This window comes from Triturus cristatus, chromosome 3_1, assembly GCF_964204655.1.
Source record: "Triturus cristatus chromosome 3_1, aTriCri1.1, whole genome shotgun sequence".
NCBI lineage: Eukaryota > Metazoa > Chordata > Amphibia > Caudata > Salamandridae > Triturus > Triturus cristatus.
This window is the reverse complement of record NC_140583.1, coordinates 819,871,549-819,885,439: the sequence shown is the minus strand read 5'-3', so window position 1 is coordinate 819,885,439 and position 13,891 is coordinate 819,871,549. Positions and strand designations below refer to the sequence as shown.

At 42.4% G+C, this 13,891-nt stretch overlaps 1 protein-coding gene across 6 annotated transcripts in view; it reads left to right on the top strand.

Moving 5' to 3' along the window:
• Positions 1-13,891, top strand: part of PCBP3 (poly(rC) binding protein 3) — a 212,479-nt gene that overhangs the window by 130,499 nt on the left and 68,089 nt on the right. For 4 of the 6 annotated variants that reach the window (XM_085645172.1, XM_085645171.1, XM_085645175.1 and 1 more), the window contains exons 6-7: positions 3,048-3,179; positions 5,080-5,229. In XM_085645172.1, coding sequence (XP_085501298.1) covers positions 3,048-3,179; positions 5,080-5,229 — 282 coding nt within the window. The remainder of the gene's footprint in view (positions 1-3,047; positions 3,180-5,079; positions 5,230-13,891) is intronic. The other 2 variants (XM_085645174.1, XM_085645173.1) reach the window with 1 other exon arrangement.

Here is a 13,891-nt window from a genome sequence, read left to right as displayed (position 1 = left end):
CCAACCACATTGATGTGCATGTGAAATCCCTCCCGGCCTTGCAATTATCATCAATCAGGAGATGGAGGCATGTTGCAAGAGGATCTGGTGAGCGGTGGATTATAGCCCTCTTAAAGAAGGGAGCTGTGGCATGCTGTGTGTGTCCTTTGCACTGTGCAGACTTCCACATTGTGCGTTGTACGCGGGGTCAACTGCATTTGGATCCTTTGACTTGGCACATCTTTCTCTGCTAGGATCAGCATTCCTGCCAATAATACAGCAGGATTCAGGTGGCGATGGAGCTGCACTGTGGTTTATGCCCACTCATCTGCAAAAAGGGTTTTCTTTTCTTGCCCTTCACCCTATTTTCTAGATTTCTGGCTTCATGGAGAGGCTGAGGTGCAACCCTAGTATCTCTCTCAACTAAGACTTTTGGGGTTGGGTTCACTCTTCCAACTGGAAAGTTCTGTCAGTTGTACTAATAGCCTGCAGGCTTTTCTAGAATTTGTTCATGACCGAGCGTGGTTCTGAGGACAGATAACACCACCACCAAGCCTAAGTTGCTATGCAGGAGGGCGCCATGTGCAAAAAGTCCGGAATGGTGGTCCTTTGGATGTGGCTCTGGACAGATGAACACCTGCTATCCTTGACTTTGGACAGCACTTTGGGAGACCTATTGAGTTGAGTGTTACCTTAGTCTCAGGATGTCTGTCTCTTACAATAGGAGTTCCTACAGGTGGGCGCCAGGCTTGGCATACCAGCGGTGAGCATGTTTGCAAAACCAGACGATACCTTTTCACCATTATTCGGCCCCAAGTTATTGTCAACCTGGACCTGATGGCTTGATAAGATCATTTGCCCCTGGTTGGAGGGCCTTCTGTTTGCATTTCCCCCTTTTTCCAGGTGTTCCCAGGCTCTTGGCTAGTTGTTTTTGTAGGTAATACAAGGAATGATCCTGGTGGGTTATGTTTGACTTCAGAGAGCATGGTTGGCTGCTCACTGCCAGATGGCATTAGCTCCGAGATTGATACTACCTGTATCTCCTCCTCCCTTTCGGTCTCCTCTTCTGTCACTGTTTTCTGTCTGGAGGATGTGACTCTGTATTGCAGTTACTCTCTGTATTGCAGTTGAATGCATGAATCTTAAGGTGCAGAGGCTTTCAGAGGATATTGCCTGCACTGTACAGGCTTTCAGGGCATCCACCAACAAGAAAGACATGTGACCATCACTGGCCATGCTTTCAGAAATGGTGTGCGGAGAAGATTGTTGTACCATAGGACTGCAAACCGGTGCTGTTATTGCAAATTTTCCAGGATGGTTTTTCCTAGAGATTGTCTCTTGCTATGCAGGAGGTTGAGTGGGCTGCTATCAGGCCATGTAGGGAGCCTTGGGGAGGGTTATAGGTTATTGCTTACTTTGCATCACAGCTTTTCAAACAGTTGTCTGGGAGGATCTCCTCCTTGCGATTTGCCTTTAATGCTCTCTGTTCTACAGTCTGCACCTATTGGGAATTCGCGAGATGTGAAGGGGTATCTTTCACAATTTTCTCCCTAAATGTTCTTTGTCAGAATAACGTTAGGAAAGATACCATCTAATGTAAACATAGTGTCCAAAATATAATTCACAAAAATATCCTCCCATTGAGCTAGATTTTCTATTATTAACTACAATGGGTCGATCATTTTGTTAACAATATTTCAATGCTCTGGTACCACACATCTCTAAAGACGTTTTTCTGTTTGTTTTCACTCCCGCGAGGTGGCTTGGTGAATTGGGCTCCCTATTTATGTATCGTTCCTGACCACTTGATTCTTAGGACAGGCCCTGCATTTGTCTTTAAATTATCTAGGAGGTTTCAAACGGGATCTGAGGTGCTGCTCCCTGTTTTTCACCCTGATCTCATGTCCCCCAAGGAAAGGGGCTTCCATTTGCTGGATGTGCAGGGAGATCCCTATTCATGTTTGGTGGACAGCTTCCTTATGCTACTCTTACAATTTTGTGTAGCCTTTGGCACAGCGTGGTTGGGGCCGTGGCCTTTCTGCAGGTGCACCTTAAGTCGCTGGATGAAATTCACTAGCTCCTTGGCCTATGACGTTTCTGGCAGCAATCAGTCTGGTTTGGTCTACTAGAGGCATGGTGGCTTCATCGTCAGAGGTCTCAGTGAGTGTCCCTTGGTGGCCTGTGTTTGGCAGTTACTTAGACTGCTCTTGCTTCATTTGTGTCCCACTGCGGGATTTATGTGGGTTTTCGGGAACAACTGCGGCTGAGCTGTTTGCCAGGGCCGGCCTCGGCCGATTTTGTTACAGGGGCCGATTTTGCAGCTATGTTGCAAAAACGTCCCTGTAACAAAAACGGCCCCGGGGGGTCCAAAACCGGCCCCCGCCCTGGCGGCCCACCGGGGAAATGCCCAGTGCCCTCTATGGCCAGTCCGGCCCTGCTTTTTAGGGTCATCATTCCAACACACATTTGCACTGTTCAGGACCGCCTGAGAAATTTTGGCATTCCTGAAAAGTAAACTTCCCAGTATGTCAGGACTATTTTTTCTTTCAACGATAAACTCCCTCTTTTTGAGATTTTTGTTTGAAACAGGCACATTAAACATGGCGCCCACGTTGTAAAGCCTCGGAGCCTTTAGCAGAGTTGCTACAGCAGCATCTCTGATGAAGGCCAGATATCCATGCCTGGCTGGTGGATATTTCTAAGTATGGCGGGTGGTCTCCTGCTGGGGAGTGGAGAACCTGCAGACCAGAGGACTATCCACCATTCTGTTAGCCCTTGTGAGTTCTCAATTATATTCATTAGTGTATTTCGTACTTTTTTTCTAAACAAATATTTGTACAATAATGCTTTTTATATAAATACGTGCTCAAAGTGGCTGTGGCTTTACAATGCATGTTGACTTCCTTCAGGGGCACCTTGATGCGTCGAAATGAGCATCAATGTTGCTGAAGGATGAGAGTTATAAGTCAATATTCATTTGCAGCTTGCTTTGGATTTGGTGCATTTAGATACAGAGGTTCAGAGAAGCAGTATAACAAAATGCCATGTCTCCTTGTTTCTCTTCCCAGGACATCATTAACTCAATGAGCAACAGCACTGCCACCAGTAAGCCACCCGTCACGCTGAGGTTGGTGGTGCCAGCCAGTCAGTGTGGGTCTCTGATTGGCAAGGGAGGGTCCAAGATTAAAGAGATTCGGGAGGTAAGTGTCTTCAATAAAGAAACCTTCTCACTGACAAGCACTGCCACCCTCTCAATGCAGACTCAATGCAGATTTCTATTAGTACATTGCAAGATAAGAAATGTATACCTGTGCAGTGTATGTACATTGCTTTGTTGCTCCATTGGTCTATCGTTTGGTATTACGCGAGCCACAATAAAAGTACAAAAATTTCCAGGACACGTGGACCATAACATGGACACGTGGATGTGGTCCATAACATGTAGTGTTCTGTCCCTACACCCTGAAGCTATCAAAGGATGTTGCGTGATATAACCATGTATACCATCAAATCTTGTTTCAACAAATTGAAAATATATCTCTGGAGCTTGTGATATGCTACAACATTAAAGAGCTATGCAATTGTTATTTGGGTTTTGTTATTGTCCTAAAGAGATAGTGTATTTGGAGAAAAGGGCCAGGGCACAAAGTACATAATATGCATCTGTGTTGTGGCCCATCCTATTTTCTCTGTACTGTAACCCCAGACATCCTGTTCTAAGTCCGTGGTACACCATTAACGGCATTGTTCTGGCCCGTCATATTTCTCCATGGTGGAACTTGCACCACTGTGTTTTTTCGGATTGTTCATGGTGCACACTGCTCTATTTTGCTTTAGCCAGCCCCATTGCACTATAGTACCCCATATGTCACTGTGTTCTATACCATTCCTGTTTTGTGCGCTCTTCCCACCTTGGTTTAGCAAATTTCTTTCCTCTAGAGCACATTATGTACTGTTGTGTTAGTGGTTAACCTGTTCAACAGTTGTCTAGCCATCCTACTAATTAATAGTGTGCCATTCATCACTGCGTTCCATGCCATTCCTCCATAAAGTACCTCTTCATCTTTGTTCCAACTCACTCCATTTCCCCCCATACACCTATGCAGCTTTGTTCTACCTCATCTAATTACTCTATGGTACACCATGTTTAATTGTATTTTACAATATCCTCAGTGGTGAACCATATCAAATTGGGTTCCACCTCATTAGTTATCTACCATAATACATCGCTAGGTAAATATGCCATTGATTCTTGAGTCCTTACCAATCACATTAAAACTTTAGTAGTTAATGTTTGCGGATGGTACTCCGATCTGCCAGGGCAGTGAAGGCATGACTCCACTGCCCTGGTGGACCGCAGCCCACCATATTTAAAGATCTCTTCATTCCTGGTCGAGATCCTTATGCCTTCAGAGTAGCCAGCTAAATGGTGGCTCCTCTGAGGGCCCTGTAAGCTGACTTTGCTCTTTATTCAGTTGAAATATGTCCAGTCTTTTGAAGCACTGTAGAAGGGAATGTCGAACCCCAAATATTTATGGCATAGAAAATCATTACCACAATATCCAGGGATAAAATATCGGAAGGTAAGTGCACAGAGGGAGATAATGATTTGCTGTTCTTAACTCCACATCTACATACCTTGAAGATAAATATATATCATAAAGAAAGGGGGGGGGTCTAGGAGCTGATGAAGGTTTGTTACCCGTGCTCCAAATGTAAGTATCCTGAAAGCCGGCCTGACGAGGTGCATCCGCCCTATGATGAACCATGACATCTCTCGGGACGTGTAAGGGAACAAGAAACAGTCTTGTTGACTGTGCAGTACAACCTTATCAAAAACCTAGATCTTTTTTTCTCAGTTTCCTCAGTAACAGTGACCTCCTTACTTGCAGGATAAATATATATCACCAAACTACATATATTTGGGATTTAGTATACAAAATGTGTAGAAATTAATATTTTGATATTTTATTCCTCAATATTGTTGTAACGATATAGTAGCCCATCGGTATTTGGGATTTGATATTGACAGCCTACCACTTTTTGAAGTTAGATTATGCATTTGAGGATCTGACTTGGTGTCTCCCCTGTATCTTTCAGTCCACAGGTGCCCAGGTACAGGTGGCAGGGGATATGCTGCCCAACTCAACGGAACGAGCAGTGACCATCTCGGGAACCCCAGATGCCATTATCCAGTGTGTGAAACAGATCTGTGTGGTGATGCTGGAGGTACAGTCTGTGAGAGGAGGGGTAATGTATTCAAAAACACTACTAGCTCCAAAGCAGCGTCGACTTTTCATAGGAGAGACATGTGTTTTTTGCTGAGACTTCAAAGCGTGTTTACATATCCATGAGGAACATGTGTAAATGATATTGTTTAGGATTTAAAATGTCATTGAGCCTTTTTCAGTCACGTTATTGGTCAGGTCAGTAAAGTGTTATGGGACTTTTACACTGCATCAGTATTCCTTTGGGTCTGGCTAGCGGAACAAGGCAGCAGAGGAAAGAAGCATTATGGAAGGAGAGGCAGATGGTTAAAAATAGAGGAAGGAATGAGGACACAGGAAAAGAGGCAGGAGAAAAAGGAGAAGATGAAAGAGACGAGTGTGTAGGATGGACAAAAGAAGCTGTGAGAAATCAGGTGTCTTCACCTTGGTACACAGTTGAGCTTAGACAGATTAAAGCCAAATTCAGACGCAAGGAGCGACACTGGAGAACTGATTATAGTGTTGAATACAAAAAGAGCAATATCACAGCCCTAGAGGAATATAAGGCAGCAATAAAAAATGATAAAACAGTATATTTTACAACCAAAATCCAGGAGGCCAAAAATTCCTCGAAGGAGCTCTTTAAAACGGTGACAGCTCAGTCAAAGCACCCGCAAGACAGTCAATTTTCACCAGACCAAAACTTTGTGGATAAGATTGCCTCCTTCTTTCAAAATAAAGTTCCTTGATTGAAACAGGGAAGAACTGTATAAACTTGTGTGGAATTATTAATGTGATCTCTTATGTACTGATTGTAGTAGGGATGGGTATACATTCTGAGAGAACTGAACCAACCAATTGCAATAAGTATTACAGTTATATGACTTTGTTATGCCATAACCTTAAGAAAAAATAAAATAAAAAATAAATAAAGTTCCGACAGTTTATAATGAACTCCATAAGACAGTATCTGATTCCGCAGGGAAAAGGGATGATCCGTCAGAGAAAACCCTAACACATTGCAGTCTGGTACGATTTCCTTTATTAGCGACAGAGCGAGTCACAGATCTGCTATCACAGACTAAGTATGGCTCGCCCCTGGATCCCTGCCCCCCATATACTGCACCTGCTTCCCGAGGAAATCCGTGCTCACCTGACTCCCTCCTAAACGAGGTCATCAGCTCCAGGGGATATCCACACCCATGGAAAAAGGCTTGTATCAGGCCTATTCTGAAGAAAGCCACTCTGGACTCCATGGAGGCGAAAGATTACAGCCCAATATCTTCTCTTCCGATTCCTTCTAAAATTCATTAATTCGGAACTGACTGACTATCTAGACGGCAATAATATTCTTGATGCTACCCAACACGGTTTTAGATCCCGACATTCCACCGAGTCAGCCCTCATTATGGCCACTGAAGAGATCCGTAAAGTGATGGACCGGGGGGGGGGGGTGGGGGGGGGCAAGAGCCATCCTCATCCTGCATGAACTATCAGCTTCGTTTGATACCGCGAACCACGAGGTATTGACGTGGCCGCTGAGGGCAGCAGGGATTAGAGAGACGGCTCTAACCTTATTAACATCTTTCTTGGCTTCTAGAGAACAGATGATATATTGGGATGGCCTTAAGCCAGCACATTTCTGTCTCCCGTGTGGTGTCCCACAGGGGTCAGCTTTGTCTCCAACACTGTTTAACATATATGTTACACCTCTGGCAAGACTAATAAAAGATCATAGTCTATTGCTTGTATCGTACCCAGATAGTGGTATCGGTCACTCAAAGTGTGGACACTACTTTTGTCAGGTTTCGTAACTGTCTAAATAATGTCATGGCATGGATGAACTCAAACTTTCTAAAGCTCTATACTGAAAAGACTGAGGTTATTGAGTTTGGGCAGAAGCCTTCGGTATGGAGCCAATTATGGTGGCCCACTGAGGCTAGGAACTGTCCTGTCCCCGTAACCAAGGCCAGGAACCTTGGTTTTATGTTTGATAGCAATCTAAAGTTTGCTCAACAAATTAATCAGGTATCTTCTGCCTGCTTCTTCATGGTAAAAGTCCTGCGCAAAATCCTGCCAATCATTCCATTACCTCTTAGGAAAACTGTAGTTGGGGAGTTGGTTCTCTCTAGAGTCAACTATGGCAAAACCTTATACCTGGGAGCAGATAAAGGCCAGATTGCCAAACTGCAGTCCCTACAGAATGCGGCGGCTCGTGTGCTACTTGATCTCCCTAAACATCATCCAACATCTGCCAGTATTAAACTGCTCCATGGGCTCCCAGTTCAACAGCGAGTGGATTTCAACGGCCTCTGTCTCGTACATGGAGGGGGAGCTGTGAATGTGCAACAGCTATTTCCCCGGTACTTGACACAACGCTGTGTTAGGTCAGCAAATACGGAACTGATCCTGGTCACCAAGATAAAAAGAGCCAGATGGGGGGGATAGGGCTTCTCATATCGAGAGGCCAAACTGTCCCCACATTGATCAGACTACAACCTAACAGGACTCTCTTCAGAAAACAAATAAAGACATGGCCTTTCCCTAAGCTCGCAGACTAATCAGCGTGAACCTCGGCATCCTCTCATTTCAACGCCTTGGCATTCGTCTGCTTTATGAGACAAATCAGTCAGTCAGTCAGTCGGAGACCTCAAGCTCAAGATGCATGGTATATTATATGTTTGCTGTCCTAAACAATACTCTTTTACTCAATTGAATCCAATGCAATTTTGTAAGCGTCCTGAAACATGTTCAAATGTCTTTCAATCCAAATAGGAGTCTATTGGCATAATTCAGGGTAGGTTGCATCTGGTCAAACCTGCAGGTGGAAATGCTTTGGCAGGCTGAATTCCCAGAATCCAATGTAGACTGGCTAAAGGCATTTATTGTGTGAATCATCTGTGCTGAATTTAGAAAGCAAAAAAATCGTATGCAGGATGCTTAAATGTAAGAAACACGGTTGAAGGGATTCTGTTTGGAAACAGAATAGTGCCTTTGGAGAACAGGACGTCAGAATGTGGGGACTGAGTCTTTCTACCACGTCCGTACCTGTAGGCCCAAATCCAACTAGCTCACAGCGCTTGGTAACTTGAAACATATGCATGGCCGGGGAAGGTTCTCAATCAAGTGTAATTCCAAATGTCTGTACATCACATACTGGGATTGTTGATGATCCCATGGAAGTTGGACATAGCTTTGGTTCCTAAGTGTTCAGGTTGTATTTACTACAAGGATGTTGGTCTTTCGGTCTTTGCTGGGTCTAATTTTGAAAAGCTGTTGTACATCCATGTCTGAGCTTCCTGCAGGATTTGGCGATATTTCTAAAATCTTCCTTTTCTTGTTTTGAAAGACTGAAGATAACTTGAGTATCCTCTGCATGTAAGCATGTGGCAATACTGAATTCCTGTAAATGATGAGCAGATGGATTTACCTATAAATGTAATAATAAAAGGGATGGATGTTGTGGGATTCCCCATTTACTAAGTAGAAACTTGATGTAAAATTTTCTGGAACTGATAGGTTCTTTTTGACAGAAAGGAGGATACTTATTCCAATACTTTTCATCTGGTGTTTAAACCTTCTAGTCATGCATGGAGAAGAGTGTGGTTAAACTCATGCAAGGGTTGCTTCCGATTCAAAGGCATGTTATTTATCATCTAAGCAGGTCATGCCAAGGCCTAGATAGAACACTTTTGGCTTATTCCTACAGGCTGGTTACAAGCAAATGCATCTACAACATCCAAGTACCACCAGTCAGGTCCACTAGGCCTGTTAAGATGCTTCTGTTCACGTTATTAACCCAGAGAGTACAGAATTATTCTATATTAGAGGGAACCGAAAAGGGGTCCAGGTAATACAGGAGTCTGATTTTATGTGTTTAAAGGCAGACAAACAGAGAAGACTGCAGTTTTCTGGTTGTCTTTACAACAAAATTGAGAAAGTCAATTTGGGTAAAAGCAAGGAGTTTATTCCAGCTGCCAATCCAAACTTCAGGCAATATACTCCTTATTATTTGTAGCTTCATTTGTATGATAAGGCAAGTTGGGGGTCTCATGCAATGGTGGATTACCCATGGATCATCAGAGGGGAAATCATGCCATCCCAAGCACCCACCAAACTGGGTTATGGGCATACTTTAACTAGCATATTCACTCTGATGAAAAGAAGTACATATTTTTTAATGGGTACTGGTGGATACAGTAAGAAGGCTGTACCCACGCCAGATAAGCTACCAATCAAGATGCCATCCCTAGCCTGGCCAGGTATGCTACTCTCTGAAGAAGGGTGGTGGCACATTTATGGTGCTCCTCAGTCACACCGTCTGCAACCTTGCCTGGTAGGCCTTATTCGATGATCTGTGGGTGATCTCTGGGAAGGGAATTTGCATTTTAGCTCCAAAGCAAGACACCTTATTAGGAGACCTTGAAATTTGACAGGGCTCTGGTAATATAAAAGGGCAAATAAATTATAAGGAGCTACAACTACCATTGGCAGACTTCCATCCTTACAATGATGCTGAGTAATATAGAATGTGTGTCCGAGTACAGATTTATTGTATCAGGCTTTTCAAATCTCACCAACAAAAGCAACCCTAAAAAAGTGACAATCCCCTAAGATAGAAAGCTTTTAAGGAAATAATGGAGGCCATTTAGAGTGGGGCAGTAAAGTGACATTCACCAACACTCATTGGATCTGCTGTATTCCAATAATAGATCCCCCACCTCAGTTGAAGATGGGGCAGCCACTTTGTTTCTGACAGTGAAACTCATCTGCCTCCGCTGTCAAAACAACTTGCAGGTGAACCTACCACCACAGGTCCAGCTGCTAAAGTGCACCTAAAATATGTAGAGCAAGCCTTCTGATGCTGTTTTTTCCTGCCTAGGAGCACCATCTAATTTGTAGTGGTCTCAGGCAGGAAAATAACAAAAATGTCCTTCACACGCTGGGAGAAAACTCCCACTGGACCAGTGACATTTATTTTATACTTTTTTTTAATGTACTTTCTTTTGGAGTGTGTTTCTAAAAAGCAAAAAAAAAAATTATAGTAGGAGCACTTTTTCCAGTAGATAATCTGCCAAATGATGTCAGCGATGATGGTTCAGACAGTAGTCCCACCACAGCGGCTGCAGCAGACCAAAGTCTCTGAATATGAATCCTTAGTATGTGAGCACCATGGATTTAGTCAGTGCCTGAATGGGAAGAATAGTGATGCTCAACGTATGTGCTTTCCTGGAACCTTACAAAATGTCCTTATCCCTCGGTCATTGATGGACAATTGCAGCGTGTCCCACAATGATCGCCGATGGTGTAGCGATACAACTCAACGATAATAAACACTACAAAGCTCCACAAGCGTTTACCGGTCCTTTGATCAACCACTGTTCAAAAATAGCAAACCGTACCTAATTGTTGGGGGAAAAACAGAACTTTAGCGACCGCAATTAAAATAGTACACACATGCCTTTGATTTGGGGTGGAGTGGACCGAAGCATTTGCTTCAATATTTGTCTAGCTTCATAAGTGGGAAACATTAAATGTGCAAGACAAATTTATCCAAACACAGATGATCAATTGAAACACTGTAGGCTAAGCACAAAAAACAATATTCATATGTAAGACATATAGCTGAAAGAGAAGACATTTTAAGGTATGGTACTGGAATATCAAGTTTTAAAGGTTGTTTTTACAAAAATATTGTAGCAAAAATATCAGTGAACATCATAGCCACAAGATATGTAGATACAATTAGAGGTATACTATATTTAACTCCACATTTATGTACCTTAACAATACATATATATTTAAGGTGCATAGATTAGAAATTAAGAATAGTAAACTTACCAATATACACTTATCTCTACGAGTTTTGGTTCTCGGTATTTTTGCTTATTCATTCTTGTTGCACAAGATTTCTGTAGTCAGTATTGTGATATACATCCAATCTGAAAAATGAACAATGTGAATGCAAGTGCCCAACCTATGAGAATAGTGTGCATGCTGGTGGGATGAAAATGACACTGATGGGCAAGAAGATGAAACACCAGCTTTGCACATCTTACAATGTTATAGGAAACTTATTAAAAGAGAGACATTTTATAGAAGGATTTATTTCGTTCTATAAGAATCTTTACCATGAGGTTCAATAGATATCAGACTTACAGTGCCTTGTATCTTAACAAGTAGGACTGCTCCTTGCACTAGTAGCAGCTGAAATTATTCAGGCCTTATCTTTACCGTTGTGTAACAGAGCAGCAAGAACTGGCGGTGTAGCATCATTGTTGTATAAGATGTTTAAATAATTAGTGAGAAATTAACATAAGGGAAGCACTTAAACTGTTTAAGTCAGCAATCAGGGCTACTCGTTACATGGGTTTTAACATGTTTCAGGCCTAATAGCAGATTTGTCATTGCAGGTTTTATCAAGAAAGTTTCACAGTATTATGGTAAACTCAAATAAAAATGTGTTTCGATCATGATGCCACCAGGGATGCTCTAACTCTGTTTCATGTCCAGTGCGGGCACAGGAGCACAAGCAGGAATGAAAGAAGGAGGCACAGGGGCAAAGATAGATTTGTCATCCTTTGATTCTTTCAAGGTGACAAGTAATGGTTAAGGCTCCAGAACAGAAAATCTTTAAGTCTCAGTAAAGTTCCCATTAACGTTGCATGTGTGATACACAGGGGGCCACTTGAAGAACATGCAGACGAGGAACAACAGGTGTGCTGATAACATGGCTGTGCTACAAATATGGTAGCTAAAGAAAGTGACCCAGGATCACTAGTCTGCAGTGATTGCAAAAACAGCTACAGCTGAGCAAATTACCATGATGAAGGACATTGTGCTTGGTAGTGATCTGCACTAGTTAAAGGTGCCTGGTGAAGATTTTAAACATGAGTGATTCTGTTGAGCTTACATGCAATCATTGGTGTTATGGTTGAGTTTTTACACATAATCGAGAGGCAACCAAAAGGAGTATTAAGCATAGTTACAATATAGGCCAAAAACAACAACACGAGGCCGAACTTGGCTACCAGTAATGCGACAGATTTTGCTGAACATGGTTATGATGCATTTTCGTCGGAGTCCTGCTTTGAGGATTGGCTACATGAACTACACATCTTTTTCGTCAGCCCTGAAGAAGCCTTGCACTGGCGAAATGCGTTGGCTGCATGTTTTCTGCAAAATTTGTGAAGAAAAAGCACGAATAAAAGGAATACTCACAAGCAGAGGATGAATTGTATTGCTGTTTGAGGCCTATATTGTAACTATGCTTAATTCTCCTTTTGGTTGTCTCTCGATTATGTGTAAACTTTTCTAGTGTACAACAAAATGGCGGCTAGTTGTTAGAGGTGGGCAAGCTGTTGGCTTCTCAAACACAGTGATTACCTCAGGTAGTGCAACACTGGGTTTCCTGGCTACCAAAATCAGTTCAGTGTCATGGTTGATCAGCAACTTTTTTCAGCTCTAATTGGTGAAGTCATTCGAGCAGCTAAGGCCTATCACCGTCACATTTATTAAACCTTTTTGTAAATAAGACAGTCCTATTCAACTATCTGCTGACCTCCATAGTGAAACGATGCCCAATGCCTCAGGTTGGGATGTTCTTTGTTCTGAATAGTTTGTGGGTTCTACGGAGCTTAACCAAACCACACCAATGCAGATGTTTTCTAATTAGAGTTAGTCCTGAGATTTAGGAATGGCTTAATACCAGGGTCATTGGAATAATGCGATTGTGCAGCCACTGCTATTTTCGCATAGTTGTAGATTTTCTGCATTTGCCGCACAATCCATCATTTGCACCATAATCTGCAGATTTTGGCACAAAAAATTGTTTCTAGCTCAAACGGTTCGAAAGTTACTAAAAATGCAGCAACACATGTTGCCACACAGTGGAAGGCCCATTGCAAAGGTTTACTGGGTACCGTTCCATAGTTTATGACTATGTTTGTGTATTAAACTTGTACTAATAAGGTGCAGCTAATGCCCTGACATTGTTAACAAATTTAAAAATGACAAAACATTGAAGTAATACTATCATAAAATATGCTGCATAATTCCGCATATTTTGCCTTTTTTTGCTGCACAATTTACTCAACCCTGCCACATAATTTGACCCTGTTCTGCCGCATAATTCCAATGCCCCTGCTAATAGCATGGATAAGCTTAGTGTTCACTCAACATGATGATGCAGGCACTAGTACCACAGCTCTTTGTGTGCAACAGTTGCTTTATAGAATTTCATTGCAATCCTATTCTTAAAACTGGTTAGATGATTCACTCAATTTCCTCCTGTAGTAAGTGTGGTCAAAAGGAAGCGAAGTTGGCACAGGCCTTGGAGGCCAGATGCCCAGGAATCTGTTGTTCATAGACGGTAATCATCTATCTAATTGTGGAATGTTGACAGATGGGAATATATACAATTCTACACCCAAGCATATTTGTCAGAGACTATTGAATGGCTTTTCCTGGTGTAAGCTTGGCTAAAAACTAGATTGGCAGCTGTCAATAAGTCGATCAACTATCTTATTGATAGCTTGATAGTAGAGAAAAAATATATTAACTATAGGAGAATTTGCCCACATTCAAGAAAAAATTGTGCACTGTTGTGAAAAATGTGATTGAGGCTGATGGTGACATTCACAATAACAAGTCTGTCTTTGTGTTTTTCTAAATAATACCAATACTGCCTCTCTCCCCGAATATTT